Source organism: Gasterosteus aculeatus, chromosome 12 (genome assembly GCF_964276395.1).
Source record: "Gasterosteus aculeatus chromosome 12, fGasAcu3.hap1.1, whole genome shotgun sequence".
NCBI classification, from domain to species: Eukaryota; Metazoa; Chordata; class Actinopteri; order Perciformes; family Gasterosteidae; genus Gasterosteus; species Gasterosteus aculeatus.
In genome coordinates this window covers 11,236,042-11,260,112 of record NC_135700.1, presented here as the reverse complement: position 1 = coordinate 11,260,112, position 24,071 = coordinate 11,236,042, and the positions used below count along the sequence as shown (strand labels likewise).

The window sequence follows — 24,071 nt, the reverse complement described above, 5'->3', positions numbered from 1 at the left end:
TGTGGTGTAACTTAATGAGAGCGCTTCTGCGTCAGAGGCAGGCAGAAAGAGAAGCACAAAGGCAGACCTCGAACCAGAGTCACCGAGAGTTCACCGCTGATGTCAAACACGTTCTGCATCTTCACACACACACGCGCGCACACATTCTTGCAGAACATACAGTCCCTCCTCCCCCTACACACTCACACACACATCTCTACTGTCTGTGAGGTTCTTTGGGGTTTGGAGGGGCAGCAACTGGTGGTTGTACAGTATGTTCGTCATCAGCTTGGAGAAAGGTGAACAGCTTGGGGATTAAATGTTATAATGTGGGTAACTATAGCAGCAGTACTTTGGCTCTGGCCAGGACTAAAACAGCCCAAAACAAATGGGTTTAACATGACTTTGTTTAGTATAAATGAGTGGGCACGTGTAGCTTCTATTAATTTCATATTTATCATGACACTTGTTCTGTATTAATATGGAAATGTGAAGCTTTTTGCAGTAATTACGTTACGATACTCACCAATGGCTATTTTTTTCACATTTTTTTTATCTTGACAACACTCCATTTATGTGGGTGCAGACTGTTGGCAGGTCGAAGCCATCAGGAATATTCCCGGTAGAAGTGCAATCCCTGGGGCCTGAGGCACAGCAGAGCGCCGTGGTTGTGTATGTGCATCTCGTCACTGTTATGCGCGAGAGGCATTTGAAGAGCTGCAACAGAATATTATGAAGCCGTAATACCTGAGTCAAACTTGAACCTAAAAATACCTGAATTTTCAGGTCAATCTGTCCCTTTTTTTTCAGATAATCCGTAAATCCAATCTGCGAGTCCCAATGGAGGACACAAGTGTGAATATCTTTTCAGACATCAAAGGTTTCGGATGTTTTGTCCCAGCATTTTCTTTGGCCGTTAGAAGTAATTTCTCATAGAAAGCTCGACAGGGCCACCACCAAGTTATTATTGAGGATTACAACCACACACATTGTGTATTGTAACACAGGGTTTAACTTCTCTTTTCCCATTTTTACAAAGCTCCTGCTTTTAGGAGTTGTTTTTGGCCACTAGTGGGCTTGCAGAGCAAAACTTTAATGAGCAAGTGTTTTTTCCTTTGTATTCTAGAATGCACATCAGGCAGATGAGGCTGCACATAAATACGACACAAATACACAAATAGGCCAATCCGCCTCCTTGTTTTAATGCCTTAAAGACATCCATGGTGATAGTATAGTATGTATATAATCATGACATTAATTATCTTTAAGAAATTGAAGTTAACATTGTTTTGTGTTCAAATATTTTAAAAGATTGGCAGAGATTGGAAGGTTAGCACTGTCGCCTCACAGCAAGAAGGTCCCGGGTTTGATTCCGCCCAGTGGCCTTTCTGTGTGGAGTCTGCATGTTTTCCCCGTGTCTGCGTGGGTTCTCTCCGGGTTCTCCGGCTTCCTCCCACAGTCCAAAGACATGCTCTGGGGATCAGGTTAATTGGGGACTTTAAATTGCCCGTAGAAGTGTGAATGTGAGTGTGAATGGTTGTGTGTCTCTGTGTAGCCCTGCGATTGGCTGGCGACTAATCCAGGATGTACCCTGTCTATCGCCCGAAGTTGGCTGGGATGGACTCCAGCCCCCCCCCCCGCGACCCTGTGTGCAGGATAAGCGGTTTGACAATGGATGGATGGATGGAAATACATTCAGGTGTTTGTTGTGAGCCAAAACTAAACGACTGAAAACTAATTGACTGAAAAACATGCAGAATGGTACGGACAAGCACATGTTTTCAGCCCATCGAAGCTTTCCGTTGCCAGTTTGTTTTGGTTTTACCGCAAGCTTTTTAAGAAATACATATCAATAAACAGCTCGTAGCTTCATTTATGACCGAAATTCAGCTGTCTGCTGGCCCAAATTTCACTTTCATCATATTAATGTTTTACTCGTTGAAAGTATTAGTATTATTATATCAGAATTACCGATGCAAGCTATAGAATTACTTAGAACTGTAGCGTGGTCTAAGAGTATACAATTATATCTCATTTAATGCCACTTCCGACGTATCTTTTCACAGCCTCAACTTTAGTACTTTTTTTTTGTCATTTGCGTATTTTAAGTAGTATTTGACATGAACAAAATGGCAAGAAGTTCAAACAATGAGAATAAGTGCAGACGGTTTCATTTGAATGTCATGTTATGGCCACTTTATGAGTCAAAAGATTGCTCTATTTTCCTTTAAAGGTCAACCTCCCAGTTTTCTTTAGTCGTACGCTGTGTTGTGTTCAGGGACGTTCTCTGTAGCTGAGCACATCTTTTGATCGGAGGTGCGATCCTCAATTTGTCAGACTGACTAGAAAGGAAACACTTCATCTCTGAGTGTTTACACTGCTGATGTAGAAATTATGAAACAGGGAAAAGTTTCTTTCTTTAAAAGGTGCAAACAGGATTGACACAAAAACAGTGAATTTGTGTAATTTCCAGTGTCAATTAATGTTCTTTTGGCTCTGATAATTTCAAGACTGGGATATGTTTTTTTGCCACAGTAACTCTTAACCGCTGGCAGGGGTTAGATACACCGATCTGTTGCATTAACAGTGCACTCTCCATTGTGGTACGAGTCCCATATATGTAAATCAATTCTGTAAATTACCTCATGAACTTTGAGACTCTCCAGCAGTCACATCGGTCAGAAATTGAGACCCATAATTTAAGAAAATGTCAATAAATCCCATGCTGCATATTTGGGTTTTCGGTCCTATAGGGAAAATATTTTATTTTTTACGTTTTTATTTTAGTTTATTAATCCAAAAGCCAGAACAACGATTCTATCGTCCTACCTGAATGGCAGCTTTTTCCTCCCCGAGAATGACGTTATAATGCGTCTCTGAGGCCGTGATAGTTTTTGTCAACGAAGTAGTTAAAGCGGAGATATATATTTTTTAAAGTAGGATTTTTGTATTTGGCCTTTTAGGACAGAAATCTAAAAGCTTATTTCATGAGTCAGACCTCAGAGGCAGTACAATGTACAATTCAGGGAGAAGGCCCTCTTTTTGTGCAGTTATACTTGCCTCTCCACGGGGGCAGGCTGGGGTAAGTAATACACTTAACTAACCCCCCATCCAGACGAGAACAGAGACGCAGGCTGCAGAGAGAAAGGTTGGAAGGGAGGGCAGTGAAAGCGCAGAGCAGCTCTCAGCTGTCACGTTCGCTTGCTGTAAAGCCATGTGGAATGATATAACATTGACGTCACGACCCAGTGACGTACTGCATGATGATTGCAAAGAAGAAGGGAAAAAAATGCCAAGTCTTATTAATTGCCCCGTAGAATACAGTGTCTGCCTCCAGCAGGGATCATAAAAGGGAGGAATTGTTGGTCTTGCGACAAAGTCTTTCGGGGGGAAAAGTTGCAACTGAAAAAACAATCCTTATTTATCCAGAAATTAGACAAAGCTACAAGGCTTTTTAAGTTTTTCAGATCCCCTTTTCCTATTTTATAATTTTTTCTTTTTCATTGGTGTCAGTGTGTTGCAGTAGTTATGTAATGTTCATATCTAATACATAAATCCTCCCGCAGTATCATAGACGTACAGAACAAGCCTTTTGTGTTACATCTAATGTTTTATTTTTTGGTTTAAAGTCTAATGCGATCCCAGCCAAATGATATGGTGGTCAAAGTACTCTTCATACTGTTTGCATCCTCTGCCTCGTCATGGGGATTGTCTCTGTGCAGTTAGTGCAGCCGTCTGCCAGCTCCTCTGCCTTTTGGTTATCAGGACTAATCTAAACAACGTGTGTTAAATTCAAAATGAGTTGCCTGTGTTGAAACAAGCGTTCAGTTGGGTTTCCAGTAGACTTTATATTTGTATAAATGTTTGTATTCTCATTGCACTTTTCTAAAAAAAGATAATATTTGATCATATTTGAATATTTATTATTTAAATGAACTTGGAATAGACCGCTTCAAAGAGCTGTCTGAAATAACATATGTTTTCTGCAGTAAAGGTTCTGTGTTTTCATTTTATATTCAGGAAACTTGTAGGTAGATATTATCAACGATTTCTCTTACCGAAAGTATTCGGTATCCACAGTCTCATTTATGTCCATATGGAAATATATTGAATGAAAGTGTTTTTGATGCGCCTTGGAGCTGATTATTATAATATAAATGTATTGGATGAAATGTGAAAGTGAGCGGTGTGTGGCGTTAACCTCCGTGTTCAGGAGCTTGTGTTACAGTCGCAATATCAAGGCCAAGATGTCCTAACTCATTGCTTAGCAACCGCTCACTGGGGCCACTTTGAAATAAGGTAAACATTTTATGAATGCCAAATCAAGCGCTGAATCAGCATTTCTGAATGCTTTTTTTTCATCTTTTTCTTTTACGTGTACAATTGAATCCATTGGGTTTGTTGTTTTTCGGATCCTGGTGGGCTGCTGTGACAGCTTCTGTGAGCTCCATCGTCGTGCTACCTTGTCAAACACCACAGCGAGTTTGCGTGGTGGCTTTTCATTTTCCACCCGCAGCAGCAGGTTCGGCACAAAGGGTTAAGTTGAGCGAGGTGCTGTGTGTTTGGCTGACTGCAGAGTGAAACAGGATGCAGCGGCTGCATTGTCGGCCTGCTGGTGTGAGTGCAAACAGATGAGGAAATGCTAGAGCGGGTACTCCAAAACCCGGGTTACCCTGGAAACGGTTTGCGTCATGATCGGCAGCAATTAGCCTGCCGCACTTTAGTTTACATGATAGGCCTACCAGAGTTTAGCCTTAATGGCTTCTGTGACTTAAGACTCACCATCAGAAAAGGTCACGCAAAAATATTCACTGACGGTTTTATTTTGATGCTCTATCATTATTATTTTAGGACATAGTTGGGGTTATGACATGCAGCATTTGCAAAGGCCCAACAGTTCTTATCTATCTCTAATGAGCCTCGATGGGATGTCCTGACCTCCTCTATCTTCTTCTATTAATTTGCAAAAAGCTTTTTATATCGGCTTCCCTTCCCTTTCTTGTTTCCATGACATGAAAAATGGATCAAATGTGAAATGGATATATACAATAACTAACAATAACTTTTGAGAGAGGTCATTTTTTTGTTGAGAGAGACAGGGAGAGTTTTCATCGCTTTACTCTTCTTAGAGAAATTTGATTACACCACAAGGTTTCCAACAATGCAAATATTTCAGGTGGCTGAGCTTTTAAGTTGGTGATGAGGTCGTTGAACCCTGCGTGTGTTAACTGTTGGTTTCCTCCGTCCGTGAAAGGGTGAGAGTAGAGGGGGGGCGGGGGCTCGCCTTGGGCCGGTGTGGTAAATGTAAAATGTAGTTTTCTGTGAAATAGATGGTGTCAGCCCATCTGTAAACTGTTGCTGTGGGAATTAAAAAATGAGGTCCGGGATGTAGCGTACTTACGTTTAATGTAGGTGAGTGCATGCATACCATAGGTTTTACTGGCTGGTAATAGCCTCCAGACGACTCTGTTGACATAACGTCATCTTTTCCTTCAGTATTCCTAAAGCTTTATATGGTAATTTGTAGGCACGGTAAGACTGGAGGGATTACACCTTTTTAATGTGGCACTGAGAATGCGTGCAATTGTGATTCTGCCTTCTCATCCAAACAGTACACATCAATCTTAACAAAATTGTACTCACTTTTTCTCCCTCTACTTTTCTATCCCTCGTTTTATTCTCTCTACCTCTATCTCTCATTTCTTCCCGTCTTCCTCTGTGCGCCTCTTTTGAAAACGGTGTCAGCACTGCTGCTTTTACACCAAAAGGCGGTTGCTAAGCGACGGTTGACGTCAGCCACAGCTACAGAGGAGGGCTTGTGTGTGTTTAGCCGCTGAGGGCAGATCCCACTGAAAAGGGCAAAACTGAGAAGCACTATTAGTCACTGCAATGAAAACCCAAACTTTAACCAATAGGATTGCCATTTCCAATGACTGCTCGTGGTACCCTGAGTGACTTATGTTAAAAGTACACTTTTCAAAGTGCAATGATGAGGTTTAAACAAAAGAAGAAGAAAAAAAAAATAGAAGGAAATTATCTCGGTCAATCCCACCCCCTCTTTTCCACTTTCTCTATAGTCTGTCGCTGTCTCCTTTTCTTTCTCCCTTTACCCCCCCCAACCCTCCCACCCCCTTCACCCCCATCCACCCCTTCCCCAGCACACAAGCACACAGGCTTAAATGCCAGACTGCCCTCCTCCCCTTCCCCTAACCTAATGTAAGTAAGATTTAGTCGATAGATTTAATGTCTGACAACTGCTCTGCCTCTGAGCCTCAGTGTGATATCTCCCCCATTCCGACCAAGGTTTCTCTTGATCTGCTCGCCATTGTTCTAACCCCCCCAACTCCCCCCCTGCCTTTCTTTCTCGTGTGACAGCACATGAAATTTGAACCGTACGCCAAAGGCTTATCTACATTTCAGGTCAAAATAAAAGTGCACTTCTTCCGGTCACAACTCACAAAGCATTGTTTATAGTTACCCAAGTTATGCGAAAATGTAGTACATTGCAGTTTGATACGCGTTCTTCCCTCATCGAAGCAACACGAACCGAACCGAAACCATTAGCTTATGCTTGTGGGAAAGTGGGAAAGGTTAGCGAGCAGCGGCGCAGGGATTTGCCAATTGGAAGACAGTGATTTTTTCGCCAGATGCAGGCTGCGGCTGCAGGGGATAAACCAGCACCAGCGGGACTGGGGGGGGGGGGGACTGGGGGGTAGACTGGGGGGGGGGTTGGCGGGCGGGGGTCTGGATGGGTGTTTGCAGCGGCGATACGGAGCACACTAATGCAGCTGATGCCCACTGTTCCTCTCAGATTCAGTCGGAGCTGCTTCCCGGGAAAGCCTTCGTTGTGATGCTCTCACAAGAACCTTTAAAGTGATATTGAGGGCTCAAGGTCCGATGGGCAGCGGTTTAGTGGCCGAAGACCATTTCTCTCCACTCTAGTGAAAATGTTTATTTTTTCAGGACTCTTTAATCCCTCACAGCTTGCAATGCATTGGATTAAATGCTGCAGTGCAAACCTATATGGGGCCTACATTTTGCTTCCATGCATCAAAGGGCCGACTGGATCGCCAGTAGACCTTATGCCTCATATCAACAGCAGGCTCCCGACCACCAGGCACCAGGTGCTCGGCTGCAGACAGCAGTTGGCTGTCGGGAGGCGCGGATTAAAGATTTAGTGACTGCGTCATAAAGTGAACCCTACCGGCCTTGTGATCACATATAAAGTTTTGTGTTACTTTTACCAATAGAAGGAGAAACAGGTTTGTTGGTTGGTTGTGTAAATCGCTGAAAACAGACATAAAGCAAACTGAGAAAAATGAATTTGACAAATGCAGTTGACCTTCTAGACTAGCCAGTTGGTTTTGACAACTTTTCTCCTTTCCTAATGTTTTTTTATGTTGACAAAATGATTGTTATGCTCAACATTCAGGTAGTATTTTATATTTTTTCCATACATCTTTTGTTGAATGCAATTATAGTTGCATTCAACGGTTGCGACATAGACCTGGATATACAACACTAATGTGTTAAACAGGACCAACACAGGCCTATTAATCTCCATATGCTTGAAAGAACAACTCATAGTCATTATCTATTTCACCCGCTGTTTGATCACATGTATCAATGTTGTAACTAATCACTAAAGACCGGCATTGCTAAAACACAACCACAAAACTATATCTGTGCAATCTTACCTCAGACTAAAAGCATCCCAGAGGTCTGTTTGGCTGTGTATCCAGCAAAGACCATTCATCATGTTTGGGACACATTAATATGCTGGGGACGATGCAGTGAAGTTAACAGCTTGGATGTGTTGGATCAACAGAGCGGTCAGAAAAACAAGCTTCAGTTCACATTCGGGCGACCCAACTCTACAAAATCAACAGCACAGAAATGTTTTGTGGGGTTTTGTTTTCCTTGAGTCTGTTCAGTATGTATCACTGGAGCTAACTGATTTGTCCATCTAGTATTCGGTAGGTGCTACTACTGAATACCAGATGCTCTGATACAATGTGTAGTGAAAGTGAAGTGCACACTCGTGCAAAGTGTGTGAAAGTGTTGCGATCCGCCTGGTCGTGCACCTCTGAATTCTCTACCTTGGCGCTCGGGATGCACGCGATCACGCTGTCACGAATAGTCCACCGATTGAAGTGTCCGCATGTCTGGCGATCTTACAAAGAATGCCCATCTAAAAAAACAACAACATTTTTTAATCTTCATTTAAGTGTATCATTTGTCTGCCAAGTTCAATAATTTATGGGATATTTTATCTTCCATTTCTTTATAGTACATTTATTCCTTGTCTTGTTTCTTTACAAGGCTTGCACAAGAGCCATGAAGTTGTCCTGGAACACGAGATATGAGTTTCCAGTTAAGTCATTGTGGATTTTGGTTTATGGCTTTCTTCTTGGTACACTCAATGTCTTCTTGGTTCTTCGCGATACATTTTGTCCGTACGCCCCCTGGCGATCCAGAGCATCCTGCAGCCAATGGTGCCATCGGAGGCTCGCTATCAACAAAGCTTAATACGTGTCAATCCCACTTGGATCCTTGTCAGTTCACTATGCTCGTAAAGTGTAAACCACACCTATATTTAAAAATACTGCACACCAACTGGCCAACAAGCTCTGCGGTGGCAGGTGCGTACATCCGAAATGATATGACCTCCAAAATCCAATCAAACCGTTCAATTCAATAGCTTTGTTTCAATTTAGTAAGTAGGTAAATTAAATGTCTCGTGCCCTTTAATCCAAACAAATCTAACCTTTTTAAATTTTATAGACTTTATTAAAGAACAGGAGTGCTCTTTTTCAGCAGTGTACTTATACCTAGAGGACTGTATACTACATAAAACTTGGTAAACAGGGTATGTGGAGTCCTCACCTTTGCTCTCCAATCTGTGTTTAGTAAACCTACCTCAGGCCTGTTTATTTGACTCTGACTCATCTGACAGCCAGCCAGTGTTCCAGTATTTATGCCGTGTGGCATCTGTCTCATGCGAAGTAGGCAGACCTCCCCGAGCCCTGAGTTTCTCCTCACTGCAGTAGAATGCTGATCTCTGGTGGTTCCGGCATCGTGTTGTGATCCGCACCAGGTCAGCACTGACCGCCGAGGCTGCTTGTTCTGAAGATGGTATATAGAGGAGTGGGGTGGGGGTCATGACCCTTGTCCATTTGAAAGCAGCCCGTTTAAACTGCACATGCCTGCATTTTCTAACATTAGTCTTGGTAGCCATTTAGAATACATTTTGTACTGATTTGTATTTGTTGAATGCATCAACAGCAGAAGTAATTAATTATAGACACATGTTGGATCCTCCGATGAAGGTCGCCCTCAAGTAATAGATATTCCACAATGCTTTGTTGTTCCTTTGTCTGTTGAACAGATTTAAAGCATCAATTTATGAAATTAACTGTTTGGATCTTAGCACTCTTTATGTCTTTACTAATAGCAGCTTCTCCATGTTCATCTTCTTCATTTTGCCATGTTGACAGTGTCGCTTCATTATGTGTGCACTACACACCAGGGAGTCTACATTATGTGAAACACCTTACTCCTGTACCAAGCCGGAGGGGGTAGTTCTCGTGAAAGGTCACCTCATTGCTTTTGTTATGTTGCACTTAGCTGCAAAATACATTTTAGGCCTGTTGCAGTATATTGGTTAGTCCCTGAGGTTTTCGCAGTTTTTCTAACTACACAGGTTTTTGTGAAAAGCGTTCAGTTGTCGATCGCCTTGCCAGAAGAAGGTGCGTTTTGCCCTGAATCATCTGCGTTAAATTTAGTGACAGAACTGGATTACGAACACTTTAGCTGTCGAAGGTATTCTGGAAGTTTGTGAAATGTTTACGTTTAAACGGATTTAGATACACACTCATAAGCAGGAAAAGATTTAGTCCCAGAACAGTCTCTCAAATGCAATATGCCAAAAATACCAGGATGTCGTACTACATCCGGTGGCCTTTTGGAGTTTGCAAGCAACATGCTTTTTTGGGATATTTTGACCCACAATCCTGGCACAGCTGATGTACGAGCAAGAGGGTCAAAGTTCTACTCGCATGTTATGAAGAGGTGTTGTTCCAATCCAACTACTGCGTGCAGTAGTAAGTACTTAAAGGGCAACTTCAGTAGCGACTGAAAGTAAAATAGTATACCATTACAAACGCAGACCCTAAAACGGTATTCCTGTATTTAGTCCAAAGTGCAGGTCCACAAACCTGAACTGAAAAATGTGTGTGTATTTAGGTCGTTACATGTTTCACTCTCTTCAACAGCGAGTCGCTGACTTTGTCTGCATTTAGGTAGGAAGCTTAAGCTTGCTTAAAGGCTCCATGTAGCTACAGAGCGTACTAAAAATTTTCTCTGGACTTTTGTGCGTCTGTGTGTGTATGCATGTGTGTGTGTGTGTGTAGGGGGGGGGGGTGTATGTGAACGTAGTGTTTTACAGCCACTTATTTTATGATCTTATATCAGTTAGCAAAGTTTCTATAGACAAGCACACCTTGTAAAAATAACATCCTGCTACAATCTTCATACAGAAAAACGCTGTAGCTGCGAGGCATTTTGAAAAGCACACGAAGGAGCCCGACACAATGGTGACCTTTACGTCTATGATGCATCCCAGGCCTTCACTCCACAATCAGGAGGGCAGGAAAGGACAGGCTGCAAAGTGTTCTACGTTTCTATGGAGCCCACAGACTCCCTCATTATGGATTTGCCGAGAAGAGTGTATTGGATTTTGTTAAATTACCTTCATGATGTGCAATCTAAACTAACTTTAACGACTAGTAGACAGATGTTGAGCCGCTCAAGAGCAGCCAGTTCCCCATTGATTTTGACCTTTTAGCTTGACGACTGTGCAGCTGTGAGCTTCATCTTTTCCTTTTTTTTCTCAGCTTTAAAAGGCAGCTTTGTAAATTTGATACGTAAAGTCGAAATAAGGAGCCGCAGAGACAGCGTTGGCCTCTTAATTGTAAATGATTTACTTAACACACAATTTCCGTCTCTTCTCACTGCTCTTTGTGTCTGTCTCGCCCTCTCTACTTCCCTGTGAACTCTTCCTCCCACTGCGCGGCTCTGATGGATGGCGTTTGTGTTCACATGCTTGTTATTGGCCAGAGCTGCAGGGCTCAGGCGTTAGGTCGTGTTTATGAGAGGAGCTTGCACTGATTCCATGATAAAACCAGATGTTCCCTTACAAGGCAGCGAGCCTCCCTCATGGAGCTCTCATGTCCATATCAGGTAGAACCTTCCTGTTGTACTCAGGTCTGCCAGCCTCCAAACTACAGCTCGGTCTTGGGTTCCGCAGATGGTAAAAAAACGGGTTGCGTGTGAAGGACATACATGACATGAAACAGTCTAAGCCAGAATATGCTGAGAATATGGACTGATTTAAAACAATTAGAATGAATTTTTAAGAAATGCAAAATATTACATTGGTATTAAAGAAAGAGAAAGTGTAGCTCATTTGCACGTTTTGAGAAGTTGCAAACTCTGCATGTGCAGCAGTCTTGCTTGATAAATTACTGAATTGTAGTCATTCATTCCTTTTCCATTCATCTACTGATCGCTTCAGCACTGAATTATACGTAAACAAATAGCCTGTTCTAAATTGTGTCTCGGGAGTAAAAACCCAGTAGATCCCAAATGCCGCCCGGGACTCAAACTCACAGAGTACGATCGTAAACAACCTTGGATCAAATTTATGGAACAACGAGCCGTGCAACCAAAAATGTATAAAACACCTGTGTGTGCAGCCGGATGTCTTGGACAGTAAAGCCATCTGGTCCAGAGCCCCGTGGGCACGATGTCAACCAAAAACATTGCCACTGAGATCACCTCTGTGCTCTTGCATATTTGTATTATACTCATTCCAAATAGCTGGTTGCAGACCAACTGTGCTGATAACAGTGGAGGGAAATAGTGATGTAAGAAAAGGGAAACCAAACAGAGACTACTGAAATGTGGTTACTTATTTCGCCTTAATAAACAGCTGCTTAAATGTTTCGTGACGACTTAGGAGGCCCTCGTCAGGCTGTGTTTGTACTCTCCGTGCGTCATAAGGTCAATGGTCCTTTTAATAATTACTTGTGTTAACACTGGGTGAGCCCGGGATATTTATGAACCTGCAGATCTGCAAATCAATGTCAGCAGAAAGGACTTTGTGAAGTACTATTCAGTATTTACACTTGGGCTCTGTGCCACCACTCTCCAAAGGTCACGTATTCCTATATTCTTGCCAGTCTCTTGTGACAGCGATGGATTGCTGCGTTACAGGTCAACAAGAAAATCCAAGCTTCGATAAAATGTAACTTGCATTAATAGCCTGCAGTGAAGACTGCCTGCAACTATTTATAGGGGCATGATTTACTGAGTGATTTCCCGGAAATGTGCGGCCAGTCACCCGTGGATTAAATCCCTTTAATGTTTTTGTTATGTAAAATTGTAATCCTAAAGGTTTCTCAATTGACTTGATTTGAGGCCGGCCCGTTTTTTCTTTACTAACTAACAGTTGTATTGCTTCACTGTCTTAACAAGCTGAACTCTGTTTGCATAATGGATATTTTTAAATATTTGTTCGCAGTGTGTAGAATGCATTGTGTCAGTTAATACAGATACCTACAGCAAATCTGAACTGCACAGTAGCTGTGAGTGTAAGGGAGAGCGTCTCAAAACACCAGAACCAGAAAATACCGTATAAGCTACGGCTTATCTTCTATCAGTTTATCTTTTCTTATCAAGTTGGATTATGTATAAATGTCTTGTCTTTTCTGATTTTCTAGATAGCACACTGTGGCATTAGATTATAAAGGAAAAGACGCATGTTGTCACTCAGATTAAAATACAATTGAATGTGTGCTTTTGTAGTTCTTAGAAACACGGCAGGTGGTGTGCAGGCTGTATTTTGGCAGCATTGGTAGCTGGCGCCTTATGATCTTGTGTAGAACCAGAACGTTACGGGTCGTTTGACAATGAAACAGACCTTTTGTGGGAAAACGTTTGTCATTGATGTGCTAGGGTGAACTTACTCAGATTGTGGCATTAGCATTGACTCACTTTCTCTGTGTGAGTCATGCTGACAGTTAAACTGAAGGATGTGTCTGGTTTTAAGCTACACATTTGTTGCCACATCCCTACACCAAAGTAACCTCTTAACGTTCTGTTCTCCTAAAGGTGTCATTGCCACTAGTCCCCTTGTTTGTTGTTTGGATCTTGTGATCCACAATCAGTGTTTTAATAATGACATTTCGTTTCATAATCTTTAGTACTACTAGTACTATTATATTGCAAAATCATTATTTTATTGGCATTTTGTAAAATTCTCACTTGTTTTTCATTTTCTTAAATCTATTTTCACCTTTCACATTGCACTACGCCACTTTTGTTGTAACCATTGTTTCTCAAAAGGCTTCATGATGACCTCTTCTTCTTCTGCTGTGCATGTACGAGGCAAGTAGAGAAGAGTCATTCTAATCCTGACTGTGCATCTCTTCTGCTGAGACACATCCAGGTCCTTTGGTCATCATCTGCGTTGATGATCATCTAGCAGCAGCTGACCTTTCAAGCATGTGGGGCATTTTTAAAAACAATGTTTCATATAACAATGCTTTGCTTTCCAACTGCTACCACGGGAGTTGCTGACAATCTTTTTGCTAAATCGTGTTGCTTGTTCCACGTGATGATCTTTTAATGCATTGTCTGCAACACAATGTACCGCAAATGAACACAATAGGTGGAGTAGCATGTACAGATGAGGATTAGTAGCTCATTTCTTGTGCGTCACACACTGACCGAATATGTGTAGAAATGAAGATATTCTTCCGCTCTGATATATTCCCACTGCAAAACGATCATGAGGAATTATATTAGATTACAGTAGAAACACCATCTAACTCGGTTGGCTGTAAAATGCAGGTTGATGCAAATCCATGTCACGCAATATCTACTGGTTTGATGTAAAGCTAAAACAGTTGGCCTGTTTTGAAATGTGGAGTTTAATCTAGCGTAGTAAAAAGAGTACAAAAAACATATTATATTATATAATATATATTATAAAAAAATAATAATAATTATAAATAGTCTTTGGATAACTAATGCATCACTAACCATGCCAGTCATCTTTATTTATTTCTTGCAATTCTTTTTTGTGCTGGATGTCAATGTTATCTAAGGTCAAATGAGAGAAGCAGTAAATCTGACAGCGTAGAAAGTCTGCTGGGACGCTTTACTATGTCTTGAAGGAGGACACACCTGCGGCCTCAGAGCGGCCTGAGGGATATCTAGTCTCGCCTTCCCTCCCTGAGCTTTCAAGTGTGTTTCTCCGTAGCCTCCTCAGTTCATGCTTTTGCTTCGGCAAATCCAGTACTGACCTCGGTGTCTTTTTTTCATCCCTATGCTGGAAAGCGACCGGGGAGACCGTACTGAATGTCGGATGAAACCATGTAAATTCCATTTTCCGTGCACGGTTGTAATTCTTCCTCTCACTGTTTCTCAACCTCATTTCAGTCCATCTGCTTTTTTTCTGGGGACACAGCTGGCTGACATATTCACAGCAGCCAGGAAGCAGACTGCAACTGCTATCTTCCCCGCTTCAAAGGAATGAATGTGTGTGTGTGTGTGTGTGTGTGTGTCTATGGGCCTTAGACAGAACTTGCCTAGTTCTCCCTTCTCGCAAAATATGTCATTATACATATTTGTCGTGCTTATGATTTTTATAGCTAAATTGGATTACACAACATTGCGAATTCAATGCAAAATTGAGGAGGTGAGTTATGCATTGTAACTCCAGACACTATTAGTATTGGTGCCGCCCTCTGTGAGCTGTCGCTATCCATTGTGTTTACAGTTTTATGCCCATCCCAAATACTGAGAAACGTCTAACTGCATTTACTCAGCACAGAAAACCTTTTACGAAGAATGTCATCCATTAACTTTCAACCCTTCATAAAACACTTCTTGGAATGTAATCACATATTGGTAATATCTGGACTGTGTGTTAAATCAAAGCTGAATATCCAATTATGTTTTTTTTCGATTACATTTTCTATAGCGATGATCCTTAGTGGGTTGCAGGGGGGGGGACCTGGATAAAATCCCAGCTACCATCGGGAAGGAAACGGGGTCCACATTATGTAAAGTGACACCAGCGCTCCTACTGTGCTGTGGCTGTGTGGCCTTCATTCAAGGTGGCCACCCTGTTGTCCCCCTGCAGCACATGTCATGTGACCCGAGGCTACACAGACACTAGCAACCAGCTCTACTTCGTGCTTTGGAACGGTTTCTCTTTTCACACTGAACATATTTAGGTGATAATTCTGTGCTGACCAGGCCAAAACCATCGGCGTCTAGCGTTTGTTGACATGTAGAGCAGTGGCTCTGCAGGAGCAGGGCAGATGAGTCCGCTGTTCTTTGCGGCTCATGTTTTATCACTTGTAACATTCGATTTCACAGAACCATTTTTACAACCAGAATAACGAGACAAAATGCGTGTTAAAGCGACAACTCACCCTCATATACAAAGAAGAAATGTATTTTTCCGCTTACCTGTAGTGCTATTTATCAATACTGTTTTGGTGCTTTGGATTTAATGGCGGCAGAGATTTGTGCCTTGGGCCAAATAAAATGGGACTCAGACTTTTGGAGCTCAAAGTGCCTTGAAAACCGAACTGCAGTGTTTCTTTCCTGAACTATAGTTCTTACACGACATTATTTTGAGTAATACAGGTCATGGCCTTTGCAGAGTTCCATATGGTCCCATTGTATTTAAGACCAGGCAGACGTCTCTGTCCTATATGTATCAAATGGGGAAAGGTCCTTTTTGGTTTTGCATTGGAGAATTACAATTGCCAAACTTTTACCAGACCAAACATTTATTATTTGGTGATAAAGTTTTAATTCACTGCAGACCCCAAATGGGAAAAATTCCATGTGGTTTAAAAAGAAACAGATGTGGTCATACCTAATTCTACCGACGACACCAATAGACGCTGGCCCTTGCTGGGCCGACGCTGAACAACACCAGGCCAGTGAAGTGGTAGATGAGTGTGAAAGGGAGGGATGACACTTTGCACAGGCTCCTTTCCCTAGTCAAAGAATTTTCCATGGTCCTGCCAGGTTGCCCTGACAACACTGGTGACAGCCATAGGCGGACTAGCCATCTGGAGTACCAAGAGGTTTCCCGTTGGCCTTGTTGACCCGTGGGGCTGGTGGCAAAGATTTGAACACGTATCCGGTCAGGTTGATTTCTTCAAATATTTTACTGGCAACTGCTCAGTTACTTCATATTTTTGTCTTCTGCCAACTGAGTCTGATTCAGTACATTCTTTGAACCCTTCAACCAAGCGTGTCAGAAAACGCTCCGCATTATTTGTAAAGCCACTCACCCAAAAAAAGTAAGTCCACGATTGCCTAAAAGGCTGCTCGAAAGGCTGCTCGATTTCAACATTTAATAAAACTATCAGCTATTTAAAGGGGATGTATTACTAACCATTTTTTTAAACGTAGGAATTCATGTCATCTTAATTTTTCGAGTGATTTTTAAACCCTACAATACATTTGTTTCATTATTTATTTTTTATTCCATAAATCATAACTGTTGGTAAAAGAGCGACCATAAATGTTACACATTAAGCCGTATTTTCCAGCCATAAATTTTCCTCTGCTTATCCGGGGTCGGCTCGCAGTGGCGGCAGGCCCATCTGGCCGAGCCAGACTTCCCTCTCACCCGCAACATTTCCCAGCTCATTCTGGGGGATCCCGAGGCGTTCCCGGGCCAGCTGGGGGATATAATCCCTCCGGCGTGTCCTCGGTCTTCCCCGTGGGTCTCCTACCAGTTGGGCTTGCCCGGAAAACCTCCAGTGGGAGGCGCCCATCCCGGTTACACCCCAGCTGACTCCTTTCGACGCAAAGCAGTAGCACCTCAACTTCCTGTTAGCTTATATGTAAGGTTAATATTTACAACAAAGGGAACTGTCCAGAGACTGTTTCTCTGATCTCAGTCAGCATCTCCTTCAGTCACCTCAGCTGCTGGTCTGCGTCAGTTCACCTGCCACAGTTTCGGCACAGTGTGCCGTACAGGCCCAGCCATATTCTGGCAGATCAAGCTATGTCTGACCAATAGGACAAACACACACACACACACACACACACACACACACACACACACATGCTCGCTCTGCAGTCCTCTCATCTGGTTAACTCTCTTTCCTTAACAGGCTTAAGAGAATCAAGCCAGCCTGCCTTATTTCCTCTCTCTCTATCAGCTCTTCTTCCTGTGCGTGTTTTCAGAGCGAGAGCCCAGCCCTCATTAGCGACGTGTGCATGTGCAAGTGGGCCGCTGACGTGTGTGTGTGTGTCGCCGCAGACTGCTGACGTCAGCAGTTCCCTGCTTCTCTCCACACAAATGGCAGTCTGCCTCATTGATACCTTTTCTCTGTGTCCCCCCCCACACTCTTATTAGCGTGCTTTTATCATTTCTAGCACCTCTCACACCACAGAGCCAAGCTAAAATGACACGCGGGTGTAACAACTGGCCGTTGACTTGCTCGCACAGGTTTATTGACTCTTGTTCAGAATATTTACGACTTGTGTTAAATAACACTGTGTGTGGGGGGGGTTGTGTGTGTAGTGTTATTTTGATGTGTATATTTCCTCAGTGCGCTTCAGTGCATGTTTGATTGTGTGTGATGTTTCTGTGTACCGATACAGATGCTGGACTCAAAATAGCTGGATAGTCTATTGTTGACAATGGGGCCAATGTATTAAATTCTATGTGTAAATACCATAGGTTTTAGACTGGGATTCTAATCTCTGCTTAAGTTTTGACCAATTTGTTTTTGTGTGAGAAAATGAACTGTAATTGCTCATTTTGAAGGTATCTATCTGTTTTGGGAGCGAAAAAGCCAGATGTGTGCATCTGTCTCCTGGTTTGTTTTGTATCTTGTTTTGTATCTTCAAGCATAATTATTTTTTTATTGTAGTTTTATCTACAATACACACTGCATAAAATAGCATAATAATATTTTATGAGAAGGTATCACATATAATATATATATATTATATATATATCATATTTATTGTTATAAAAATCATAATACATCTATTTAAGTGGTAGTAAAAGTAGTAGAAATGGAAATGTACCTCATTGCGCTGGATTTCTACATTGTTTGTCTAAAAAATGTAGCAAACTTTTTTAGAGGTTTTGTGTGTCTGCATGTGTGCATGTCTCAGTTGTTGTGTGCCCTCATGTCATGTTTTCATAACATAGAAAATGTCCATTGAACAATTGTAATCCCGTGACTTGCAGAAGGCCGTCACTGTAAATACGCTGCGATGGTGCTGGTTGGCCTTCCATTCAGCACCGTATGTGAGGCAGGCACGACATGCATGCTTACGTTACGCACAGAATGTGCTATTGCACCCTGTGAAGTGTGGTGCAGACGGATTGTACACACACTACCCTGCATTGTGTGACAGACTGAAGACACAGTGCCACAGTGCACTGTGTGTGATCTGGAGGGACGGTAGAAAATAGCACTAAGAGCGTATTTAATTAAGTCTAAGTTTACTTTTTTAAATCTGTCTATAGTTCTCTGTCCTTAACGCTCCACTTAATGGCATCCTCTCCTCGGGCATTTACCCACCTCCCTCTCTGATTTAGCCCTTCTGCATCGCTCTGTAAACAAGCAGAAGGCCAACAAGTCTGTCCTCCGGCCGTCTCCTGCCATCCCGTTGCCATGGTGTATGGAGCATTGTTTCCTGGCCTCTATGTCGGGTTGCCATGGCAGTGCTTATTTGCCATATTAAATGTTTGGAAGCATTGTACAGAGGCTGATGACAAACACCCAACATCCATGTAACAGTGATTGGAGGGGATGGGATGGATCTGTTTATTAAACATAGTTATAGCTTAAACGCAGTGGATGTGTCCCTTGCAGAACAGTAAGTAACACCTCTGGATAAGTATTCTTACTTGAAGAAGTGCATATAAGAGACATTTCAACTTTTAGCTTTAAAGATGAAATCCTTTAAATATAATGAATTTGTTTTACTGAATCCCTTGTTGAAGTTCTTGGCATTGCTGAATAAATATGACCACATTATTAATCCATTGAGAAATATTTTTTGTCATTGATGTGCGTTGATTATTCCTTAAAATGCAATGCTGTTTGAAAGAAAGATGTGAGGTGTGTGTTCACGACTGAGGTCGAGGTTGTAAGTGTGTGTGAGGCCGGCTGTCTCTCCCCCGTGTGGTGGGAGGTGAGACTGCACTCTAGCTCTCAAAAATAAATACATAGTAGACTGACATATTCCTATCCATTAAAACACTATAGTAAAGATTACATTATATTTTATTGAATATATATTATGATATCCTTGATATAATCAATTGACAGATGACAGATTCATCCCATTTTTCAACTTCTGTGCAGTCAAAAGGGATTTCAGTGCTTCCCCAATGTGCATAGATGACTAAATGAAATGCCCCTGTTAGGAAAATCAATAAATACAAAAAGTGTAATTGGACTGTGTGACAAACCTAGTTAGTGCAATCAAAGCTGATCATTTCTGTATTTTGTACTTGAGCCACAGGATTCGGTTATCCCAGCATACATCCCTGCGACTTTGTGTTACACAGCTTGCTGCGACTTTGACTGTACACCCCTGCGACCTGCATGCGTGACAGCTCCTGTTAGGTTACCCACAGATAGCGCGGGAACGCTGCCAATTGACGTAGTTCGAGCCAGATAAAATCTCACAGCTTCCTCGTAGATGCACTGGTGGCTTCAGCCGTTTGATTTTCTTGTTTTGCCTTCGGTGAAAGGCCGTCTGTGTGCTGTGTTTCAACGGCATTGTGCATTAGAATACCTGCAGTAGAGACTGCATTGTGTGGGGCGAGAAATGCTTAAATGTAAACCGTTAGCGCGCTGTGTGTTTAGATAACAGGCAGAATAGACCAACAGAAGCTCTGGCGCTGACCTGCCGCTGCCCTCACTGAAAAGTCACAGGACGGGCTGCTAATAATGGAACAGAGGCCGAAGCCGGATCTCTTTCTATGTAAATACGGTTCCTATTCTGTGCAGTATAAACATCATTTGCAATTTTGTGTGTCCCGTGTCTTTCAGATGATCTTGTGGGACTGGGATCTGAAGCACTGGTACAAACCACAGTATCAGGTCAGTACTCGTGTTTGTTTAGGTTTTGCTTAAACTAAAGTACCCGGCGTGGTTCACCCAAGTAACACACAGATAATTCACCTTCATCACACTCCCTTCTTCTGCTGACATTTTAGGTGAGGCGTAACACACATTGTGTAAAAGCTGGCGTACAATAGCCTTGGCATTCTTGTCATGCCACATTTTTTATCTTATTCAGACATTCTTTGTCCTGTTTGAACTATTTGCGTAATCCAACAAGGAATTTTAGGTCCCACAAACTAAAAAAAATCCCTGTTTGCTCCCGTTATGCAGGAGCCAACCCGGCCAAGATACATGAAACCTGCCCTGAATAACTCAAGGATTAAACCTGTTTGTGCTACAATGCTCCCCCAATTTATGAGGTTTCACTATAGATATTAGAACAGCACTGTGGTTTTCATATGGACACTAGAAACGTCCTTTTCATTTAGCGGCATGAATCGGTAGCCTGCCACGCTGTCTTCTGCACTCTGGCAGGAGGCCGCACAATCATAAGCCCAAAAAATTTGGGATCCGACAACTTTTGAACGTGCCGGGCCCGTCGGCGCTCTGAATAATCGGCGTGATGCTTACGGCAGGGCGCAGTGAGCGGCAACGGCGTCGATCTGTCAGTCATCAACGAGGCCAGGAACCTGGTGTCGGACCTCCTGATGGATTCCTCTCTGACGCCACCCACCGTCTCTGCCCTGCGCAGCATCTCCAGCCTCATGGGGACGTTTTCGGGCTCGTGCCGCCCCAGGGTCAACCCCTTCACCCCCTTCCCAGGTTTCTACCCCTGCGATGAGGTGGAGGACTCTGTGGAGAGGAGTGAAAGGAAAACTATTAAGGTGGGTGAAAGCACTCCGACTGCACCAATCTAGTACGGATGCATAAAGAGATGAGTAATTCCTCGAAGGGGAGTCATAGTGCCCAAACATATGAAACAGCTTTGTGGCAAAAATGTAAACAGTTTATACATATTGACCACATGAACCTGTGTTTGTATGTTTTGTTTTGCCGCAGCCCCATGCTGGCTTTATTGTTTTTGAATGTGGCTCGAGTTCAGTAATGCTTTTTTGATCCGATAGTGTTGTTTATGTAGCATGACCCGCGTCTTCAGTTTGTATAAAAAAACGTTGTCTTCCTTCTTCCATCAGGGTCTAAGCAGCAGAAACAGCCTCCCCACCCCTCAGCCAAGGCGGAGCTCCACCTCCTCCACGTGCTCTGCACTCTCTTCTCTCGACTCCGCCTCTTTACGCTGGGAACGCAACACTGGCAAGAGACCCCACCCTGAACTCAACTTGACCAGGTACCAACCAATGCACACCTACACACACACACACACACACACACACACACACACACACACACACACACACACACACACTGTCTTGCAAACGTCCCCTGGGTCATACTTCACCCAGAACCTGTCCAGTTTAGGAGTGGATGAATTGGGTATGTTAGCCACGTGACTTTACTCCTCCTCGGGTGGCTCAGCAGCACTATGCCTCGGCTGAGGTGCTACTTTTATTACCTTTGACATTGGTGCTATTTGAAACAATAAATTATCACAAAAAGCAAATAGAAGAAGCCGCTTGTGTGACACTTGAGATTCAGAAGTGCAAAGTTAGCTGTAATCCTTGGACAGGCCAGACTCTGCTACAAAGAATCTTTAAAAGCACATACATTTTAATTAGAAACCGTATACCGCGTGTATTATTTGAATTGATTTGAAGTACTCTCTTTTCATTTTATTTCTACGGACATCCAAATGTACCTTTTAGCCCTGTGGTGTGAGTTTCATCTTTCACAGCGGGAGGCGCTGTTAACACATCATCGTGATTTCTCTTGTTTGAGTGATTATTAGAACAGAATTCTACACTATAAGGGAATGTTAATAGTTGTGCACAAGAGAATCGAGATTCGAGAGGAAGTCTGAGAAAATGACTGCAACGAATTGATTACTCAGTTCTGAATTTAGTCAAACACTAAACTAAATGTGGAGAAAGGGGGTGTAGTTTCTGTGTTTCTCCTCAGGGAGGCAGTAGAGACCAAATATTTTGTTGGCATGGAGCTTTTTGAGTATAAGAGGATCAAAACCAAACACCCTATAGGGAGACCGTTAGTATTCCATATGTTATTATTTTTCTTTGCTAAAGGGCTAAAGTCACAGATGATTTATATATATATATATATTCATATATTTAAGCTCCATTTGAACACGTTTGTTTTTCGCTCCAGCTCAGGCCTGTCTAACGGGCCCAATCCAAACCTGCTCACCATTCCCAAGCAGAGGTCTTCCTCGGTTACTCTCACCTACCATGCTGGGTCCAGGAGAGCAGGTGACACTTGACCATAAAACTCCTCAGAGTCTTTACGTGGATCAATTGCTCATGATTCTAATTGTATCTCATTCTCTCTTTCGTCCTCTTCAGGCGCATCTCCCAGCCTGAGCCCCGTGTCCTCACCCAGCCACAGTCTGCTCACAGCAGGCACGGGTTCCTTGTTGACCTCCGTCACTCGATCACCTGTGGAGTTCCCAGACACTGCTGACTTCCTGACGAAGCCGAGCGTCAATCTCAACTTGCACAAGCCCTCGGGATACACCCAAGGGCTCGTGGGTAGCTCCGCCTATCCACTGTGCACCAGGTGAGGCCTGCAGTGCTGAAGGGACGCTTCATTGTGTTTATTTTCCACATTTGGTCATGTGTCTGATTTGTCGTGTCCATTCTAGTTGTGGTCGTCAGATGCTTAAGGGAGGATCCGGGGGTGAAACGGGTGAATCCTATCAACCGTTTATCAGTGAGGCTCAACGCAGGCGCTCAGGTACAAACAACTGTATTTGATGCAGTAACGATTGGCGTGGTATGTGGCAGACGGTGGTCCTGGAGATTAAAAGATAAAATACTTCTGAAAGCAGTCTACGGAGTTAACGTTGCCCTCTGCTGGACCCCAAACATAATGCAAGTTCATGCACACAAAGACAGACCGAGGTGAATGTTTGTTTTTAAAAGGTGTTGCGTAATATCTTTATTACATTGCAATCACATTATTTTGTGTTTGCAATGTATTCATTTCAATTGAATAAAGATTTAAAAAATGATGTGTAAATATGTAAGTGTGCGTGCATGTGTCCGTATGCTCATGGCCTCCTGTACTTTGTGGATGCAGCGGCCGAAGGGTTGGACTTCACAGGAGAGCCTCTTATCAGGGAGGAGAGCCTGGAGGGGGACGCGTCTGTGGACGTTGCAGAGAACCAGCGGCCGGCGGAGGAGGAGAAGGAGAAGAGCTGCAGCACAGACCAGCGGACTCAGGAATCAGAGGTGTGAAGACAATTGTAAAAAATGTTCAACTATAAATGCGTTTCAGACATGCTTTTTAATCTGGGCTTAATTACAATGGTTAAGCATGTAGAGATTCCATTTGTTTTCCATGTTGACACCATATCTCAATGGAAACAATTCATGCCAATTTCTACCTTATATTTCTTCTTGTGTACAGGGTGAGAGGGAGTTCAGACTAGATCCTATGCTGGAGGACCATGAGGCTCTCATGCAACGGATGAATACCTGGAACTTCCAGATATTTGACCTGGTGGACAGAACAGGAGGGAAGAGCGGAAGGATACTCAGCTATGTTAGTACAATATGCACAAGCCAGTCATCTCCTGTCGCTCTAGCAGTTTGTCTTATAATTTGAGAGCCTGTCCACTCTCTTTAACAAAAGCAAAAAGTTGAAGAACTGGATATAATCAACATTGCAGCTTTTTGCATGTAGTCTGACTGATTAAATTATTATATTCCAGTAAGTGTAAATAGTGTCTGCTTTTTGCTGGAAATGACATATCTGCACAGATAGTGACCTGCTTGCCCTTGTATAGTGACGTGCATTAAGGTATTTCAATGTTCCGGTGGTTCT

At 42.8% G+C, this 24,071-nt stretch overlaps 1 protein-coding gene across 1 annotated transcript in view; it reads left to right on the top strand.

Annotated features, from left to right (window-relative positions):
* Positions 1-24,071, top strand: part of pde3b (phosphodiesterase 3B) — a 32,882-nt gene that overhangs the window by 3,952 nt on the left and 4,859 nt on the right. Inside the window, exons 2-9 of the mRNA XM_040159899.2 lie at positions 20,103-20,153; positions 20,753-21,001; positions 21,311-21,462; positions 22,395-22,495; positions 22,589-22,802; positions 22,888-22,979; positions 23,325-23,476; positions 23,655-23,789. Coding sequence (XP_040015833.2) covers positions 20,103-20,153; positions 20,753-21,001; positions 21,311-21,462; positions 22,395-22,495; positions 22,589-22,802; positions 22,888-22,979; positions 23,325-23,476; positions 23,655-23,789 — 1,146 coding nt within the window. The remainder of the gene's footprint in view (positions 1-20,102; positions 20,154-20,752; positions 21,002-21,310; positions 21,463-22,394; positions 22,496-22,588; positions 22,803-22,887; positions 22,980-23,324; positions 23,477-23,654; positions 23,790-24,071) is intronic.